At 40.1% G+C, this 21,738-nt stretch overlaps 1 protein-coding gene across 1 annotated transcript in view; it reads right to left on the bottom strand.

Annotated features, from left to right (window-relative positions):
- Positions 1-571: 571 nt before the first annotated feature.
- Positions 572-21,738, bottom strand: part of pex5la (peroxisomal biogenesis factor 5-like a) — a 54,719-nt gene continuing 33,552 nt past the window's right edge. Inside the window, exons 9-15 of the mRNA XM_073476449.1 lie at positions 12,837-12,953; positions 10,829-10,972; positions 8,460-8,530; positions 5,955-6,173; positions 3,534-3,699; positions 1,705-1,862; positions 572-773 (exon numbers count right to left, since the gene is read on the bottom strand). Coding sequence (XP_073332550.1) covers positions 572-773; positions 1,705-1,862; positions 3,534-3,699; positions 5,955-6,173; positions 8,460-8,530; positions 10,829-10,972; positions 12,837-12,953 — 1,077 coding nt within the window. The remainder of the gene's footprint in view (positions 774-1,704; positions 1,863-3,533; positions 3,700-5,954; positions 6,174-8,459; positions 8,531-10,828; positions 10,973-12,836; positions 12,954-21,738) is intronic.

The raw sequence follows: 21,738 nt of genomic DNA, 5'->3' as shown, positions 1-21,738 counted from the left end.
TGAAATTCCAGGTCATATGGCGCAGTTTTTATCGTTTGCTCACTAAATCCATCCTTGAGGAGGGTGAGACAGTCTCAAGTCTGTGAAAGTAATTGGATAACGAAACCTTTTTTTTTTTCCTCAAGACCTCGTCTTTTCTCTGAGAACGGCGTGTGAGGGTTCCTCTGTGAGTTTCTCAAACTGTCTGTCGGCCTGTCTCTCTTGGCTTAGCTCTGTTCCACTGGATGAGTCAGTTTTTAATTGATGTGTTCTCTAAGGCATTGCTCATACAATCTTTGCCCGTCCTTGTGCTCTTCAGGGAAATCACAAATTGCAGTGCAAATCCATCACAAAGCAGTCACTTCAAGCACTTGCAAGAACCTGTCCTCAGAACTGCTCCAAGGTACTTGGGCGAAAAAATATAACAACTTTGACGACTGTAGTTAATTTTGACGTGCATAAAAACCACACTGTTGTCTCAAACATCAGATCCAATCCATTCTGATGTGTGCACTTTGGGCTTTTGGCTGTTGGGTAGAAATCAAAGAGTATAAGTGAAGGGGGAGATGCTACTGTCACTACCTCCCGATCCTCAAATGTCTAGGTTGAAGGCCCGCATGAGAAGATCCAGATCACCAATATTTGCAGCCTGGAAGAGTTCGGGCTGGTCCAACATGGATAAAGCTATCCTCAGAGCTGCCCAGATGTTTCCAGACATCACCTGGTGCGACTGCTGGCGACTCCGGCTTTTCCTCTGAAGGCTTAGGGCAGTCAGGAAGTTACTGGCCGCCTCTCTGTGGAAAGAAAACAATAATGGGATTAGATATCAGTTTGGCTTAGGGAAACTTACATGAGTTGATCCAGCTCAAGCCTACACACCCATGGTACACCCAAACTGGTTTCACTTATTTGGACTGATTAGACATCCTCGGTGACACCCACAAGTGTAAACCCACCGTGACATCAGCCATTGGTTTGAGCTACCATTCTGAAGCCTCAAGTTTGGCTTTATGGCCCTCGCCATCTTGGTTTTTTGGAGCCATAAATGACGATACTGTCTTTGGGTGAGAGGGTGCAGCTGAAGAGGATGCTGATTGGATGTGACTGACACGGCCACGGCCTGAAATATTGTCTATTTTACTGTAAATGGGACCATAATTTACAAAATGAAGAACATGCTGTATTAAAGAAGTCTCAAAACTAGAGATTAAGACCATAAATTTATTGCTGAGGTAAAAAATCAAGACAGAAGCACGGCCATTTTCTCATAAGCTTACATACAATCGGACCTGTTTTTGAAACCAGTAAAGTTGCCCCCTCCTGGCCATTAAAATGAATGCAGGTTTAAGTTTTTGCGTTGGCTTCACCTTTAAGAAATTAAAAGGAGATGAAATGAATTTAAATGGAATCCCTGCATTCACACACAGTGGTTAAGTAAGTCTGTGAGGAAAGAGAGTACCAGAATGATGGGAAGTCCAAATCAGATGACTTATTGTGGCTTTTTAGCTGCGCTGCACAGTCTATTTCCAACAAAAGTCCTTTGCAGTTACATAAGAGTGAGGAAAAGAGGCTTTGCTTCTAGATATTTTGGAGACAGAAAGCTTTGAAATTTAAGTTATGATAGGCCAAGCAGTTTGGAAATTTTCTGTAACGAGACCTCGAATGAATATTAATTCTGCATCAAATATGTGTGGGAACTTTGTCCCCCCCACCCAGGTCACTCACCTGTGTGCCCCCAGGTTTATACAGCTGATGCCCAGGTTGTAGCGGGACCTGATAAAGCCTGGCTGCAGCTCTAGGGCTCGCGTGTAAGCCTCTACCGCCTCCTGACTCCGGTCCCCGTTCGCCAGCGTGGCCCCCAGGCGGTTCCACAACAAGTAGTCCTGGATGAAGAGTGAATGGTGGGGTTTGTTGGTTGAGGGTGAAAGTGAAAGATTTGTTATTGCTAAAGTTCACTGTGATGTGTGTTGTGAAAATGTGGCTAGCATATATATTTCAGGATGTATTTAATTAGTAAAAGAGTTTCTTTTCAGCTTGAATTAAAAGCTCATCAGAAGCATGTCTTCAGTTATCTTTAAGTCTTAAATGCTTTCCAGCTGATCACACAGCTGACAGTGTCTTTAACAGAGAAGTGCAAGTGAAATAGAGCTGAATAATCTGGGCTTCCGCACAACACGCAGCCTCCTATCTGCAGTGACAGCATGACAATGCAGTGTTGGAGCTAGAATTCACTGTGTTTTTTCCCTTCGATGCACAAATAACAAGTAAGTGTTTGGAGCCTTACACAGCTCCCTGCAATGAACTAACCTAACAAGGGTAATTTAAGGAGAGTAGGGTTACATCACTCAGGATGTCCTTGCCGTTGTTTCCCACCTGCAGGTAGACAGGCACATACAGAGGTCATGGTCTGCTACAGTATAGGGGTCCTTCATCTTTAGCTAAGCCTGGCAGCAGGATATAATTATCTCCCTTTGTGTTCAGAGCTATTTTTCCAGCAGGGGAGCAGATATTACCAAGTCAAATGTGGGAGGTTGGATTTAACAGTGAGTAATATTCTCGCCGGCCTGGGACGGCGCTCGGAGGACAGCGACTGATTTGCATGAAGGAGATGCAGAGATGGAGAAAGAGTTTGAGCTCGAAATCGTGTGTGTGTGTGTGTGTGTGTGTGTGTGTGTGTGTGTGTTTATTTTGTTTGTTGTGTAAATGTGCATGAAATGTGCGTCAGAGGCTGATTTTAGTTCTCTGCGTAAATGTGAGTCTGCTCTATTCTTGTGCTGGATCATGTGTGAGAGCGCATGTGTGCCAGTCAGGAGTTCAGGAGGCCAGATTTGGCAGCTCCTTGCTTCACATATTGCTGTGACAGTTTGGTGCGCTTCAACCCATCCGTTTGCACGAGCTCTCCCTCGATAATTGCGGCTCCATGTCTCTGAGGAAGTGTACAAGCTTGAGGGCTTCACGTCTGCTGTATGTGTTTGCATGAGAACACATGGTGTGCGACAGATCATGGTTTTCAAGTTCGCACTGTAGTGTTGTGTGTTTTTAGCAGATGCACTCAATGAGTTTCCATATTTTGCCCTCATTGAGAGTCCTGTATTTAACGGAAACATACAGTATGTTTGATATTAGCATTCATATGTGTGTACAGTGTATTAAGCTACGGAGTCACTCCTGAATTAATGTAGAGGAAACACTGCAAATGTCTCATAGGAAAAAATTATGACCTCTTCTGAAAGGTCAAAGGTCAACATTACTGTGACATCATAATATTCTGCAAAAAATGGTGTGAGGAGGCATACAACCAAGAGAATCTAATTCAAGTTTTAAGTCTAAGCTGCGACCCACAGCTCTATATGTCGCTCCTTTGGCCAGTGAATGAATTACGTTTACAAATTAGGTATTTCTCACTTTTTCGTCTGTGGCTACTTCCTCTGAGGGTTGAGATTATTTGTGCCTGCAGAGCATCTCTTCATCTGACAAGCGTTGGTATGACTACAGCTCTGCTCTGTCTAATCTGTATTTTTCCACATGTGTATGTGCGTGTGTGTGGTTCCTACCTCAGGCCGCACTGACAGAGCTGTATTGAAGGCCTCCACAGCTTTGTTGAACTCTCCGCTGAGGTTGTAAAGCACCCCAAGGCCTGTCTGCAAATCCGGGTCGATGCTGTCAGAGTTGTTCTGAACTGCATCCAAGAAGAGCTCCTTGACCTCCGGTTGCAGGGAGCTGTGGACACACACACACACACACACACACACGGATTAGTGTGAGTTAAGGCTGCTGAATGAGCGCTCTTAAGATTGCAGAGCTATGATGTGCACTATACTGCACGTCAACTTTATTCATAGTGGAAAAAAACGAGAGAGAGAGGGAGAGTGACAGGAGGGTAGAGGAGGGATGAAGTACAGTATATTTGAGTATACGTATAAGTAAACCTCCCAGTTTAAAATAAATGTAAAATTAATATTTAATGAAATGTTTGGTGTTTTATACGACTACTGCTAGAGCAGTGGTTCTCAGAATTATTTTTGGGGGGGATTTTAAGTCTTTACTGGATGGCAAACAGGAGAGAGAGATGAGGAGCAGCATGCAGCATGTGTCCTGCACACGGTCAGTGCTTTAACCTGTAGGCTTCTAGGGCACCTCCCGGTTTAAAATTGCCTGTATTCAGAAACTGTGCCTTTAAAGGAGCCCTAAGTACTTCCATAAAATGGTGATGTCACAACTATACAGTCACCGCCCTCAGCCATGTAGTAGAACTGATTAGAAACCAGGCAATAAACTAGAGCGTTCAGACAGAGGGTGAAGAAACAATGAGTACTGTTTCAGCAGTATGAGAAAAACAATGTGTTCTTTTATCTAGAAGTTTTTTAATAACATTTTCTAGTAAAATACAAATAAAAGCATAAACCTGAAATTGAACATAAGGATCTCTAAAAGTCTAAAAGTACTTTTGTAGCTTCTATCCGAATCTCTGTGGTTTGGAGTTTAGTTTTTCTCCGGTGTTCCTGTTTGTACTTTCAGATGTCACCCTTATTTACTGATCATGTTAAGCCATATTTGAGCTGTGTTACTCTTAATCTTCATTAGCTGTGATATTTATCAATAAAAACAGGTCTTACTGACCAGATGTAAACATTTTCTGTACTATTTCACCAGTAGGTTAGTTTTTTTTATATTGAGGTGGAATAATACAAATATAATAGTGAATGTTAATAACTTAAATCTTGACAATCTTCCAACCTATGCACTTAAGTGAAAAATTAAATAAATGTCAGCTACACAGCGATTCTGCTTCACTGGTCATTTGTTTCTTAGCTTTTGGTTAAAGACAAGGATGAAAGAAAAGGGAGGGAGGGTAAAGGAAAGTTAGAAGAGAAAGAAGAAGAGTGAGAGTGATGGAGTAAGCAGCAGAAATGAAAAGGATGATGTTGTGTGGATTAGAGCGGAGGCTGCAGTAATTGTGAGGTACCTGTATTTCTTCACATTGACTTGGCGATTAATGATTTGATTAAGTGCTGCTTCACCTGGGGAGCAGAATTAGGCCTTTTTAATCTGATACACCTAACAACCTAATTTTTCTTGCTTAAGATAACTTAGACAGCTGGCTTCTGCAGCAGGAACAGTGGTTTGACAAGCTGGATACACGTAGCTCCATGTATGCCGTCTCGCCAGTGAACATACACCAATACCAGCTGTGGCTGAGTGACCTTAAAACAAGTTCTTGCTCTCCCTGACAGAGTTATAGCAGTTTGAGTAAAACAAATGAGAGCCTGAAAACGGCTGGCAAAGATCTTGTTGTCGAGTGTGCAACCTGCAGCACGTGATATATTATATCTTTGTCAATTAGTCAATGAGCTGCTAGATAAAGGGTGGAAATTCAGTTGCAGCATTTTTACGTCAGTTTTTAACTTTTTAACTTAAACTTACAGATGGCTATAGATTATTTTCTCTTTTCAATTTTTGACATCTATAACATCACCTGTTATTTCAGATATTATATAATACTAATATCAGTATACATCAATATGTATGTATATATATATATATATATATAGGTGATACCTCTGATTCTGCTGTATCAAGTTTGTTTTAAAAACTGTCCATTATGAGTTCAACAGTGTTACATTAGTCTAATGCTAGACCAGTGGACTGCCTTAAAAAACCTGACAATTCAGTCTTGCTTATTGATTTGTAACACTTGAGTTGAAACAATTAGTTGATTAATTGATTAGTCAATTGCCAGAAAATAATTGGCAACTATTTTGACATTGATTAAGTGCCTCAGTCTTTGGTCGCTACTTTTCCAACGTGATGATTATCTGCTTCTCTTTTTTATAACATTGTTAAATGAGTGTCTTTGGGTTCTTAACTACGCCTCTGACAATACATGGTTTTTGCTGAGTGAATTACTTAAAAACAGCTAAATGCTCCATTCTCTTTTTTTCATCAGTTCTGTCTTTTCAGTCTGAATACTCCACCTTTCATGTCTGCCCATGTTTTGAGCGTGAGACATCCTACGTTGGGAGTTTGGGGATCCCATCAGGTGCGTCTTGCCCTTCAGCAGGTGCTTGTACTTTGGATTGTGTCGTAGCCAGCGGAGCAGGGCCTCACAGGCCTCATTGCGCATACCAGTGTTGGTCAGGCTCACTGCCAGAGCCATGAGAGCTGGGAGGTTGTTTGGGTGGAGCTCCAAACACCTGGATGGACACAGGACCCGGGCATGGGAGAGAAGAGATGGTGTAAGGTGTGCACTTCAAAGGGAAATCTAGATTTGACAGGCATTAATTGGGACAGGCCAAACCGAGGGAACATCAGGCGGAGGCTAATGATTTCTGGGTCAGGATGGCGGCGCTACACCTCTCCTGCTCTGCCTTTGCTGCAGGGGAGCAGGTTTGCATGCTGCCCTCAGCAGCAGGGTTAGATGATTTGCATTTAGGAAAATAAAATGCCCTTGGTGAATTTTTCCAGAGCGAGAGATGGAAAGTATGTTTGTCCTGCGTGCTAACGTTACATCACTGGTTATATCATTGGGACCGCTGCCACTAAGATTTACACTAACCTTTGTAATTGAAAAGGGGAGAAGAGCAGCATTGTGTTGGATGGACAACTTGGATTAGTTCAGAGACTGGAGGAGAGCCCAAAACAAGCTTTAGCTTTCATCAAGATAATTTTCAAGCCAGATTTACTACAGTTAATGTGCCAACTTCCTTAAAACCCTCCTAATCTCAGTCAAACCAAATTATTTCAGTCCCCACTTCAATGTGCTGAAGGTGAAGATTATATAAACTCTGGACCACACACTTACAAGACTGTGTTCTTTGCACGAGATGTTTAGCCTCTCATATATGCATGGTGTAAAAATGAAAGAAAGTCCAGAGTGACCAGAAAACCAATATTTTCCAGGGACAGTCCCAGATTTGACGAAGATGTTTGGCCACAGAATTGAGGTTAAAAATCATAGTATTACACCATTATAATGAATGTTGTTATTATCATCAGTTACAAAAAACCTTGAAAGTGCAATATCTTAAACGTCACTGAAATAATCAACAGAATGTAAACGAAGAACAGTTTTGACGTAATGATGTCTACGTATTGTGTCGCAAAGCATGTTTAGCATGCTAATCACCCAGTTCCTGCCCGCCCTGATCCAAACCTCCAGTGCTAACTCCCAGTCTGGACTGCTAGCTGCCTGGCTAACTCATCTAATGGCTGCTACAGTTGGCAGCAGTTAGCAGTTAGTCTGGTTACAATTTGTTCGAGTTTTTTTTTTTTTTTTTAATAAAAAGTAACATGAATGCAATACAATGAATTACTTCAGATAAGCAATTGTACATGGTATGATAAGAGTCAATTTTCATCCTGTGGAATACAGTGAAACAGTACAGAATTGAGCTGGTTACCTATTAATTGACAACAAGAAATACCCACAATTCAGTTGCACAATTCAGTTTATGCCTTGCAGCACTTCAGAGAATGTTTCAAAGCTCACATGTTTTGAGCTTCAAGAGTGAAGCATAAAATAGCCAAAAATAAGTGAAAGTGAAGTCAAAATGTTTATTTTTGAACATAATGAGTACTTCTGTTCAAATTCTGTGTGGCATTTTTCAATGAACTGCTAAAGAAACCCAGAATAGAGCAGGACAACATGGTGCTTGCCAACTGAAGTGTTGCCAGTGTAGCAACAACAGGACTAATGCCAGGTAAACATCTAATCTCACTTCATACCCAAGCACACCCCTCACAGATGGAGCTATTACATAATACACAAACTAAAGTGTACGGCACGCAAACTACATGAGATCTGAATGGTGTGTCAGAATACGCACAAGTCTATTGGATTAAGTGAGATTCTAGCAGGAGCTGAGAAATTAATTCTTCACATCCTTTATAATCCCATTTACACCAAGCAGAAATTAAATGTTTTCATTTTAATTCACAGAATGGACCGTCTATGTGGCTAGAAAAAGAAAGGTTACTTTTTTTTTTTCCCTGAATGGCTGTCTTTTGTGTTCTCAGTTGACTTGTCAGTGTTCACACTTCCAGATAGGTGCGATTTCTGGCTTCAGCGGTGTTGTGAATGAAAGTGGGCCACCTCCCATTGAGGACTGTGTTCACATCCTGGCTCTATGCAATCACCACATGTTGGGTGTCTCTATTTTAAGGATAAAAATCGCAGGACGTTTCTCAAGTTGCTGGCTGGAAAAGTGAAATGGTGATGCAGCTGTCTTTGGGACTATAAATATAACAAATCTTTACATCACAATTTTTTGTCTTGCTGAATAGACTGCTGCCAAAAAGTTCATTGAAACCTCTCAGGCAAATTTCATATGCTGGGCTTCATCTTTTAACGTGACATTTCCACAGAGCCCCACTTGTGCAAACATATGGTGTCCCCGAGCAGTAACAGCTGTCATCTCTACCGGGTCTGAGAGCGATTTCTGATTTTTAAATAGGAATCCGATGCAGTCGTTTCTCCTTACCTCTGGAGGGAGACAATCGCAGCCTGCTCATTCTCATTTTCAGCCTGCGTGGTCCCCAACACCTGCCAAGCCTGCAGGGAAACAAAATACAGGTAACAGTAAACAGCAGGGTGGAAACCTGGACTCCATAGCTTGGATTCTCCAGGGGCTGAAACACAGTTACAGCCTCGTCTGTGAGTGGGAGGTAGCACAGAGCGAAAGATGCCAGTGTTTCAGACACATCCCTGCAGGAATGCATTTAAACATTCAGAACTCCAAAGGATGTAAAACCTCCATGAGGTCAAAAAAGGGCACTTACAATTATGATTGAAAATTGGTGTTTAGCTTGGAGGGTTGTCCTTAGATACTCTCAGATACTCCATTAAATCATCAGAGCAGTGGGAGGCCATTTATTATTCAATAAAGCTCTAATATGACTTCCTGACTTTATCTCTTTTTAAAAGTGGAGAGATAATTCAGGTGAGGACTCCTCATTTATTTAGATCTGAAGGACTAGTTGATTACTTGGTTAACAGAAAATTAATCAGGGACTCTTTTGATGATGGATTTTTAGTTTGAGTCAGTCTCACACTGAAAATATTTGGGTTTTGGACGGTTGGTCAGACAAAACAGACTGACGTCACCTTGGCCTCTAAGATATTGTGATGGGCACTTTTCACAATCTTCTGACATGTTATAGACAAAATACTTAATCAGCAGATTTATTTATTGAAAATAAGCATTAGGTGTTAAACAACCACCATAAGTGATGAAAATCTATTTGATGTGACCCAGACAGAAATGCTCAAGGTCGAGGTAATATTTGAAAGTTGTATTCACATTATGTTTAGTCACCTTTGATGACTTTGAAGAAAAAATTTGAAAAATGAAGAAAAAATTCCATACAATATCTTTAAAGGCACTACATAATAACTAATAGTTCTGGTCTTTATTTGATAGGACTGGTGAAGCCTGATAGCAAATGGGGAAGAGACAGGTTGGGTTCAAACCTTCATTTGGACTCAGCCTTTGAACATGGGGCACGTGCTCTACCAGATGAGCTACTTGGGAACCTCTTGACGACCTGTTTTGTCTATAAAATGTGAAAAAAACCTCAAAACCTCAATCGAATCAGACTTCTTGTTTTGTCTTACCAACGGTGCAATACCCTCAAACATTTAATTACCAGTGATATGAAATAGAGAGAATCAGCAAATCCTCACAGTGGAGAAGCTGTAACAAGTTTGGCTCTTTAGCTTGAAACATGACTCAAATGATCAGCTGATCATCAAAATAGTTGATTACTCATTCCTTCATTCAACCTGTATTCAAATCTCGAAGAATCATTGAGGACATGCCCTCATTTTCAATGATGTTGTGAGTACAACAACAACAACAACAACAACAACAACAACAACAACAACACAGTTTTAAACAGTGACATTCAAGAGTGGAGTAGTTAGTTGTGATGGTACAATTGTGTTAAGTTTTTTAAACTTGTGCCCCTGTTGGTCCACATCAGACTCAAGTAGAAAATACCCTTGATCGGCACAAGAGGGCAGACAATGATACCACTAACCTCAAATCCAGAACGTGAGATTATGAGATTACTCATCTGTATTTTGTGTCTGTAAGGGCACACTTAATAACCTGTTCTCAAGCTGATCTCTGCAGATGCTATTTTGTTCCACTCTTTGAAATGAGGGGCGAAATTATTTCTGAATGATTCGGAGGTCTTCACAGTGGGGCAATAAGCCACTAAGCGCCCTATGAGGAATTTTCGAATCGTATTAGTTCCATACACCGCGGGATAATCCTCTCCTCGGAATAACTGGCACATTTCTGTATATTCCAGGGGATTCAGAGAGCACTTTGTATGAAGGCTTTGCTCTTTCAGCCTGCAAGGAGGTCACTTCTTTTCAAACGGGGAGAGTACAAGAAAAAGAGAGGAGAAACCTGCAGAATGAGCTATTATTCATCTCACTGGTCAAACGGAAATTCTCATCAACAGTATGAACAAGTTGGGTTATTTTTTCTACAGTAAACAACTCTTTTGACAAGAAAAATATTATTTGCTTGTGACAGGCAATCAGCGTCTAGCCTGTGGGTGCTGCCTACTAAATCTGCTTCACAAAGCCTTTGGTCAGCGAGGCACTCTTTCTCCCTCACTTCTCTCAACACGAGCTGGACTTATTGGTGCTAGATTTAGCCTCAAGTTTGTGCTGAAACGCCAACTACACCACTCAGGTTTTATTGGCCATTTGTGCTGTAAATGTGCCTCCATCCCTTTTGGAAATACATCCACAGCTGTAAATACAGGTGTCTCCACGGTTACCTCGAAAAAATACAATGTGTTTGTCACCATGTGTGTGTGGACAAAATGAATTCACCTCTGAATCATGAGGGTCCTGCAAGACAGCTGCTTCCAGCAAAAGCACAGCGTTTGGCAAGTCTCCCTCTCGAGACTTCTTTAGTCCCTCGTCAAATGCGTTAGGCAAGTCCTTATAGGGATTATCTGTGTGGAAGTAGTAACCCTGTCAGCGAAAAAAAACAACAGAAAAAAAGTAGGGACAGTGGCAATGTCAGTTTCTCTCTTTCATATTCAAATGCAAACCAGGGCAACTGTCCTGTGCAGTTGTATATTTAAGCAGAGCTCCAGCAGCAGGAATTGATCTTTTCTGCTTCACATCAAACCTGAGCAGAGCTCCCCGGGCTTTGTCTGTTCTCTTTAAATGTTAAACTTTGCATTTTCAAAGTGTGATTACCCTGGTGTGTTGTTGACCGCTTCTGAGCGCCATGACTTTGAAACAGCTTTTTTTTAAAGAACTAACTCTGCGCTGGGATCAATCAGGAAGCCCACAAGTCTGATTTCCTTATATAAGAAGGTCAGCTGGCCAGTAAATTATACCGCTCAGCTACATGTTCTGTCCTCTTTATAACATATATGGTGATGCTTTACACAAAGGAAAGAATATGGGCCATATTGCACCCTGTTCTGTATGTATTAACTATAGTAGAAGGTAAATCAGTCAACACATGTAAAATGAAAATGAACCAATTTGTGGAAGTGATTTTGTTTACCAACACATTTTAGGCTCTGAATGATGGCAAGCGCCCATCAATCAAAGATACCACCGCAGCCTCAGTTTTCAGCTTGTATTTTACTCTTAGGTTTCTCATTTTCACTTCCTGTGAATAGAGAAATGTCAACAGCCAACAACAGGGTTTAAAGAATAGCTTGAGTTTACTTTGGGTGATTCCTTTTTTCTGAATTCCTTTTTTTATTTGTTTCTCTGGAAGAGAATTAGATTAAAAGATTACTATCACTCAGTCAATCATCTCTGTAAATTTAGTATCAAGCTTGAGCCTGGAGATGATTCATTTAGCTTAACAAAAAGACTGGACACAAGAGGGAAATGTAGCTAGCAATCGCTCTCTCCATCAAAACCACCAGCACCCACTAAAGCTCCTTTATTAACCAGCGTGCATGATTTAGCAGAAAATGACAACCTTTATTTTCAGGTGATTATACACCAAGTAAAACTTAATTATCAACATTATATTTCATTTCTGCCAATAAAACCCCATCAATCCCACACAGTGGACTTTTAAGACATTATATATCACTTGTTTAACCCTTACACATACGTAAAAACGACATGGTATCAGCGAGTGGTATGAGATATAGTGACCCTCTGGAGTCTATACCCAGCTGACCACCAACATTGTTAGACGGTGACAATAGGTTGACTGTAGGTTGTGATGTCGCATGAACAAAATTCAATGTCAGGTCATCTAATGTAACCAAAATTCAACGTCTCACGCTAACATCATTTTGACATAGATTACCGACATTAAGTGTGAGGTATGGTGACCAAAACCCAACATCTGCAAAAAGTAATAATATCAATGACCACACTGAGTGAAGCTGCAACATCATTAGATGTTGATGTTTGGTTGGTTTTAAGTCGTGGTGTTGAGTAACCAGAATTCAACATCCACCCAACGTTGGAAGTTGATGTCAAGCCGACATTGACTTTTGACGTCAACCCAATTTTCATTTCCAACTAAAATTGAATGTCTGTCCAACATTAGAGTCCAACGTCTTGCTGATGTTAAACTGATGTCTGCTGCCAGCTGGGTAATCTTTAATTCTACGATTTTATGTGTGGATTAAACAAATCAGATATAACATGTTAATAGGTCAGTGTAGAGGTGTTAGTAGACACATATTTAAACGTTGGAGATAGCCAGGCTACTCATTTTATAGTTTAACTCTAGACAGACATGCATCGTTTACTACAGGGGCGCTCTTTACTGTATATCTGTATATCTCTGCATCAATGCAACCAAATAAACTTCTGCACATGCTGATTGGGACATTTTAACGATATTGACCTTCTCATGTGGAGAGACACTCTGGGGAATCTGCGCCTGCTCATTTTCCGTCAGCCAGTTCCGTCGAGCGAGCTCTTCCCACTCCGCCTGCATCTTATCCCAGAACTCGGTATCTGACTGCAGACGTCAGAGAGAGAGAGAGTGGGGCACAGTGGGAGGAAGGGGGGTGGAGAGATGGGGAAAGGGGAGAGGAGGGAGTGAGTGATTAATGCACAGTAGAACAACAGCTCTTGTAATTTCCCATCAACCACCCGTTGGAAATGTCACGTCTGTCCGGCTCACTGGCTGGCTGTAACGTATGGACTTCACACCTCTGATGACTCACTACATTTGCAAGTCAAGGCAGAGTTTAAAGGAGCTATCCATGTACTTCAAATGGAAACCAAGGCAACTGTCCTGTGCAGTTGTATGTTGAAGCAAAGTTCCAGCAGCAGGAATTGATCTTTTCTGCTTCACATCAAACCTTGTGAACCTTCTTCCATTTCTAAATTGACTCACAGGTCTTTCAAAAATGCTATTACTTAGCACTAACTAAAGCTGAAGTAGTTTTTTTTTCTGATGCTGTTAAAGAAGTCAAGTCAAGTCAGATTTATTTCTATAGCACATTTAAAACAACAGTTGCTTTGCTCTACAAACAAAGCCAAAGAATATAAGGTCAACAGAACAGACAATAAAGCATGTGTTTATGTCAGACAAAACCTTTTTATCCTGCATTTAAAATGACACATTTATGTGGTCAAAAAAATGTGTGATTGAGGCTGTTAATCTCTCTGTTAGCCCTGACATTTGAACTGTTATATGATGACATTTCAATTTGCTGCAGAAATCGGTTAAATGTGCCCATTCACCTCCTGGAATAGCTTTCCAACAGAAAAACTAAAGCCTATAGACTGAACGTATAAGATACAAGCTTATATTGGTCTTACACTTTCTTTAAACAACAATAACTGCCATGGTTTGAATGTATCTCAATCCAAATCCTTTAGTACACAACCTTTGTTTTCTTTCCTTGCAATTTACATAACATCCAAATATGAAATCTGACTGTAATGAAATGTAACAACAGCCCCCCAATGATTATCAAATAGCCAAAATTAACTGCTGCCACTTAAAAGCTTCAAGCACTTGTAAAGAAACAACATTTATACTTGTTGAAAAAAAGGTGTTTCATAAATAGTATGCTTGTAGCATGACCAACGACATGGAGAAAAAGTCAGCAAGGCAGTGAAGATTCAGAAGAAAAGAAAATGGTACACATTTTTAACTTCTACAATAAACTGCAGACAAAAATTGTTGGACACTTCAGGAATCAACGGTGCCGACAGATTCTGAAAAGCCTCTGCTGTGCAACTCACTGTTATAATCATAGTAATGTTGTTTGGGTGTTGATTTGCCTCATTTCATAATTCAAGAACATTGGAGAAATTGTTCATTTGTACTTTGCCTCAAACCCAGTTCGAATAGATTTGAGTGAGGGTTTTGTGCGTCATTTGTTCAACTAATCAGGTTAGCTCAACAAAAGATGAAGGTCTGAAAAGCAGATCAGACCAGATGAGTAGTTTGGAAAAAATGCAGTCAGAAGGAAAAGCAGTGTGAAGAGGAGCTAGAGGAAATTTAATCATGAGTCAGTTACAATTTTTACTCTTGAGTATGATTGTTTATTGTGATGGCACAGGGTAAGTGTTGAAGAAAACCTTGAAACTTTCATTTTCATATTTAATTTTTAATATTTTTATAATATTTTTTTAATATTTAATATTTTTAAATACATTATCTTCAAAATGAATACGTGTGGACATTTTTTTCTAAATAACCAAATTTGATGCATTACATATTTCAGAATAGGGCCTTACTAAACTGATAGTAAATCCTATGTTTTTCTATCTTCTACCCCACTGATCACAGTGCAGGTGCTGGTTTTAGTTTTTTTAATCAACATCAAACATGAAAAATACTTTCATTGTTTTACAGATGATACGCCGCTTAACTTCTCACTCAATTCTAATGAATGTATCAATGTTTATCTTTGCATATTAAACACACACTGTTTAATTTCTGCTGCAATGGGGTCTCTTTCAAAACAAAATAAAAGTCTGGTCTAGCTCTGCAGGAGAGAGTTGGTTGCAGAGCCAGACCTATAAGGAATAAACACTGAAGATCAAATCAGATCCTGCTCTTATTTGGAGCTGTTTACCGAGAGAGAGGAGCGCTCAGAGTTAACATTCAAGCTTATGGGATTTAAAAGTGGATTTATCCTCACTCCTGTTTATCAACATGACTGCAGTAGAGATTTGCAGAGGTGACCTCCATTCTCGGGTGTTTATAAACAGTAATGTTGACTGCCCACTGGAACTGGGAAATGTATGAAGGCCATTACAGAGAGGGGAGTGGAGAAGAAGCGAGACAATTCGAGTCTCTGGTGAGTGCTGAGTTTAGTTAGTGACCTGAATGCAGACAGGGTTTGCTGTAGACCTTCAGGGTGTCGTTGCTTGCTATCTTACGGCTAATGTACAGTGAAATAATCTTGCTGTTTGAGAAAAATAAACACTCCTGTGAGTAATGTGATAAAAATCCCATATGATCCCACGGTCAAACCTGCTTTGCTGTTGGTGAACAAACCATTAAACAACCACAATTGCCAAATCTATCTGACGTGACTCAGACACAAAGGTCATGGACGAGGTAATGTTGTAAAGTTTTATTAACTTCCTTCCTCAGTCTCTCCAGGAAGTTATAGCCACAGGCAATTAAACGAAATGTGCTGTTACCTTGTGTAAACTTGTGGATTTCTCTGGGTGTAAAACATTTAGAGTAATGTAAGAACCCAACTAAACAAAATATATCATGATGGTCTAGTTGTTTTTAGACATTTTAGTGCAGAAATCTTAGCTATTGTGTCTTTAAGTATTGAACAATAAATCTAAATATCAATTCCAATTTTTAAGTTAAGATAAAACTCCTTATTGTTTTAGTTTCAGGCAGATTCAGACCTGTTCCTGCTGCTTATTAAACACATATTCAGTCTGTCTCCAAAAGTGAGGGGTCTGATGAAACTCAAGCTGGAGTTTTTAACGAGATGTTAAAACACTGTCAGTCATAGTTTTCTGCATCTCAGGAGTATTGCTAAAATTAGAAACAGCATCATGAATTTTAGTGATAGAGGGAACATTATAAGTGCCTTTATCTCTTCTCACTTTGACTAGTGCAACAGTCTGTTTATCTGCCTTTGCCAAGAGGAGTTGAAACAGCTTCAGCGTGTTCAAAAAGCTGCACCAAGGGATTTAACTAAAACCACTTAGCAGGACCGCACAATATCTCTCCTGTTTTACCATCTCCTCACTGCTTTCCTGTTTATTTTGGAGCTGATTTAAAGGTCCATGTGGTGACTTTTCCACAGGAGATTATTTACTTATTTTCTTTTCCTATAATCATAAATATTTATAACTTTCCATGTTTGAGAGTGTTTTAGTTGTCACCTATTAAATTTAATAAAACTTTTATTATTCATGCACTGGACACCAACATTGTAGTGCTTGTGAGGTAATGTGTCTTTTAGTCATGCTAGTGGTGTAGCTCACACTGAAATATGTCAACAATTATTTAATGGGTTTCCATAAAGTTTTGTACATGAATTCATGGTCCCCAGAGGATAAATCCTCCTGACTTTAGTGAACCCCTGACTTTTTCTCCACCGCCAGCAGCAGGTTGACATTTTTGGCTTTTAATGAAATGTCTCAATAACTATTAGATGGATTGCCATAAAACATTCTTCATTTTCATTATGACATGAATGTAAGCGAGGCAGAATACAAATTAATAACCAGCTCCGTAATCCACAACACTTTGTTGCCCATACTGATGGACTTTTACTCTGCTGAGACTCTTTGCAGCCATCTGAAGGCAGCATACATCTCTTTCATCTGCAGTCTCTAATTGGAGTGCACACTGAGAAGCCACAATTGTTACGGCTTACACAAATGCAGACGTGCAGAGGGAGTCATGTTGAAAACAAAATCAAGCTTTAATGTCCAATGTGAAATCCAAAGTTCAAAGACTAAAATCCAAAGGAAAGTCCAAGGAAAAAACTAAAGACAAAGACAAAACTGAGGACAAACCATAAAATCGGAACACAGGGGCCACAGGAGGATCAAGGAATGAGCACATGGATGGAAACAGACGAACCAACAAAGAGTGAGGGAACAACACAGGCTTAAATACAAACGAACGAGGGGGTGAGGTGCAGGTGTGGGGGGAAAATCAGACTGTGGAGGAGCACAGGAACACAGGAGGGAAACAGAACACTAGCAACACAGGTGAGCGGGAACTAGAAAGTGAAAACAAGGCACTAAGACAAACCATGACAACAATTTGCATGGCAGATGGTTAAATTTCCTCACACCACTAATCTCAGTGTGCCAGGCAAGCACCAAAATTGGGGGTTTCACTTGCCTGCGAACCCATCACTGTGGTGCCGTCTTGTTGCGTTATAATGAACAAAAACTATTAAAAAAACAATGTTGTTAATGCTCTGCATGTATTTTAGTGCACCTTGATTTTCAACCGCCAGACAGCAGATGCTGTTTTATTGTCTGATCATGTCATAAAAATGACAGCATCCCCCGCTTGCAAATTCTGACCTCGATGGTGCTGCTTTTGTTCCAATTTTTTTTCATAAAGTTTTTACTGATTACTTATAATTTATAGCCCTGAAAACTGCTCGAAGGAAAGGGTATTTATTGTTGTAATGACCTGTACAAACAATCCAGTAATATTTAAAATTTGCTGAGTTATCTTTAGATGGGAGTTTGAAGTCTTAGATACACAGCTACATGACGTGTTGACAGACGCCGCTTCTTTTTCTGTCCTCTTCATTTCTACCTATTGTGGTAAAAATGTACGCACATCTCTTCGTGAGCTGTGCCTTTGCTCCGAGCACACAGCATCGCTGCTACAGATGCGAGTTAACATCATGTTTATTTTTTATGTAAAACTCGTATCCATCCACAGTGGAGGTTTTTTTCTCCAGCTGACTGAGCCCATGATTCATGGCTGTCTTCCTGTCAGAGGCAGAGCAAACAGGGAAGAATAATGCCAAACAGAGCAGAACAGCCTCATGTGACTTAGTGGATCCTCTACAGCCAGAAACTCATCAGTACATGACTGCAATGTATACGGTAAGTGTGTGTATAGTGCTACTATAGAGGGTAGGATCTACTTTAAGAACTTGTGTGTCAAAGGCCTTCTCATCTCCACATCGCAGAGTCTTGCGATTGACGTGGAGGCCACAGTGTGACCCTGATGGTGAGAGATGGCAGGTAATTGCATGCTGCTGACTCTCAGACAAATTGCCTGAAGGCGAGTCTCACAGAGCCATCAGAGGAAGTTGACTATCAGAGCTCCAGAGGAGAAGGAAACACGTGGAGGGAGGCGGTGGTGGGGCTGGAAAAGTCACACTTGTTTTAGGAACACAGATTTAGAGTAAGTGTCACTGAAGCCTTAAAAGTTCACATTGTACTTATTCATTTAGATACATGATTATGATGTCATGATGTGGCTTGTTTGGTTTTGATGGTACAGTTTTATTTATTTACTTGCAGGCAATATTTGCTAATACCCACGCACATGAATGTCATGAAAATGATTTCTTAGGAAGACATAATTGGCTTTTGATTATGCATTGGATCTCCTAATTACCCTCGCCAAGGAGGTTATGTTTTCAACCATGTCCATTTCTTGGTTGGTTTATCAGCAGGATTACACAAAAACTACTGAGCAAATTTCCTGGAAACTTGGATGGAGGATGGGTCTCGGCTCAGAATAGACCTCATTAACTTTTGGTGCAGACCCAGATAAAGGGACGGATCCAGGAATTTTCTCTCACTTTCTTTAACATTGCAAGATAGGAAGCTCTTTTTCGACATTTTCGTTAATTTTTAGGGAATAATTAATGGATCTTGTTGAATAAAAATGAGGCGTATTTAGGTGGCTGGTATCTATGAGTGAGTACAAAAGGGGACTGTTGGGCCTTGGCGGAGATATGCGCTCTACAGACATTCTATTGTAGTTCAACTTGCAATAACTCAAATTTTGCAATGTATATGATACTGGATATTTTTGCAGTGGTAAGCAATGTAAAAATTCTCCTTTGCAAATAAAAGACTTGCATCAACAAAGTTACTAGACAAAGTAAAAATATTATGTAATGTACCCAAAGTATCCAAATAAAAGCACTCCATAAGAGGAACCTAATTGTTTTGTAGATTACTTATTTTTAGTAATGCATTCATGAAAATTATGTTCTCTCTGCGTCATCTGAAAAACATAAAATGAGAATGTTTTTTGTTTGTTTTCTCTGCTGCCCTTTATACTGTGACTTTTTCTATATTTTGTTTAATGATGTATGAGATAAAAGTGAGTTTCTGGATGTGAATGACTCACATTGCGTGAAATGGTGGAAAACGAAACCCTCAAATCGACATCTTACTGAGTGAATGCATGGAAGTTCAAGAAGAAAAACCTCATATGAGAAAAGGGGGGGAAAAATTGCAAACTTCCAAGTAAACGGTGGCTTTCCACCACTGTTCCTTTTGCAAAATAAGCAGTCACATGACCAACAGTTCCAGCCCTCTGGCAAATTGCTGCACAGCCCAGCGTTGCTTTTGGCCTTGTGTTTATGTGAATGGTTCTCATCCTTCGGTCATTATGCTCATTTACATAATCTAGTTGAATTTCTTTTTCATTATTTCTCATTGTGTTGTGGGCCTGTATTTGCACTGTGACCTGGTCCATCATGTCGTTATTTGTGTCTCATAGACAGTCAATTGATTACGCTGTGTCACCCCATCTGGCGTGTAACTTGTCCGCCCTCTAATTGCGACAACAAATTGCTCACAGATTTGAAACTGAGTAGAGATACGGACTTGTTTTTAATTTAGACTGAAATGTAGTGATATTTCTTTGTAATGCTGTGAAGGGCGTTTTTTACACTAACATTGGCAGTTTAATTATGTGGAACATGGCGAAGATACAGAGAGGTAATTTATATCCTGTGTATCACTGGAGCGAACCCATAGCGGTGACTCTAATTTCAGCAGCTCTGATGAAGTGTTACGAGAAAATGGATTGAATCCAGAGCGCTTCCTGCCGCCAAATGTGTCACCACTGTTTGGAAATGATTAGGGGTTTGAGGTGGGTCGAGGATTCATTAGTTGCTTCATGAATACATTCTTGACAACACAGATAATCATGGCAACACCTACAGAGGTTACACATACCCTCTACTGTTGGTGTCAGCCACTTTCAGGAAAGGTTTATTTATATTGTGCCTCCAGAATCCAATTAGTGCTTCTTAGTCAGCTGTACTGAGGTAATATATACGGTGAAAATGAATGTACACAGCCAGGAAGGTAATTCGTAGCGTCAGAATTCATGCCAGGTCAGCCAAAACATAGGAACTTGCTCTTATGAAAAAGAGATTGGCACAAAGCAAGTGCCTCAGACTTAGAATAGTAAATTGTACTCTGACTGCGAAAACCAAATCATATCACACTGCTGTCACTTTTGTTCTAAGAATAGACTAATATATCAATATTAATTGAGAAGTAATGATTATAATTAACTCAGTCTGTTTGGTGTCAGTTCACACCAGCAGCATTAAGCTTTATACTGTGTTTTCTTGAGTACAAATACAGATCACAACCACCTCTCTCATTGTACAGTTCCATCAGTCATACGACACTCTGAAAATCCCTGGACCATTCTGCACATGAATAAAAGCATAAAGAGAAATGTAGGCCCATAGGCTTTGAAGCTTTTGGCAACCATCAAATATGCTATTTCAGGCAAGTAAAGTGATTTTTTTCATGATCCGCTTACTCAGGGTTTGTACAGCTGAAATTAACATTCTTATAACAACATAAATTAAAACTGCTTGGTTTTTGTTGAATTGGTAAGTTAAATTTCCATCAATTTGTGGATTTTGCAAGATTTTAAAGGATATCTGCATGTAAAAGATCCTGAAAGTTAAAATGGTCAAAATCCGCACCAACAGAGGCTCCTATCTCCCACAGAAAACACTGCTCCTGAAACACCTTGTCAGTAGTCTCGCCTTTAATCCTGTGACTTTGTGACATCATACTACTTCACAGAATTGATTTAGCACAGCTGCTCTGTTGTTGTTAGTGTTGCTGGCTCAGGCGTGTGTTAGCTGACCAATCAGAGAAGACTGGGTATTCTTGGGGGGGGGGGGGGGGGGGGGGGGGACAGAGGCAGAATACAGTGCTGCTGAATAAGAAAACCAATGTGATTTTTGACTATTACAGCATGTGAAGTCATGAGTGTTGTCTTTCCCTGGTTTTAAAGGCTGCATTATAGTAAAGTGTTGTAATTTTCTGAACTAACCAGACTGTTCTACTTGTTCTAATACTGGATTATTTATCAAAAATCTCATTGTGTTAATATTTTGTGTACGTACCAATAGTCATCCCTACAATAGTGTCACAATATCGATATCAAAAAAAAAAAAAGAAAGCAATATTCCGCTTGCCTATGTGTGTGAGATAGACTCTAACCTCATCTTTTATTTCAGCTTGAGCTTTCTTAACTTTAGACTCAACCTTTGAAGAAAACCAAGCGCATGATTAGGATTTACTTATCCACTTTGCCCCGGGGGCTTGCATTACAAAAAGTCTCATCATTTACCAGTGACACAGAGCAACCTCTGAAAAAAAATCTCTCCTCATCTGCAGAGCACGGCTGGTCTGGCCTTTTAATGTTAATGAGCCACCCGCTGCAGTGCAGGCCAAGTCCTTGGTCAGCGAGACAAAAATAGGAGGCTGGAGTCCCGATAATGTCACTCAGACAAAAATAAAATACATTTCAGTGGACAAAGTGCTACAAATGC

Source organism: Pagrus major, chromosome 11 (assembly GCF_040436345.1).
Source record: "Pagrus major chromosome 11, Pma_NU_1.0".
Taxonomy (NCBI): Eukaryota; Metazoa; Chordata; class Actinopteri; order Spariformes; family Sparidae; genus Pagrus; species Pagrus major.
Note: the sequence above shows the minus strand (reverse complement) of the source record. Positions and strands in the feature narration are given on the sequence as shown.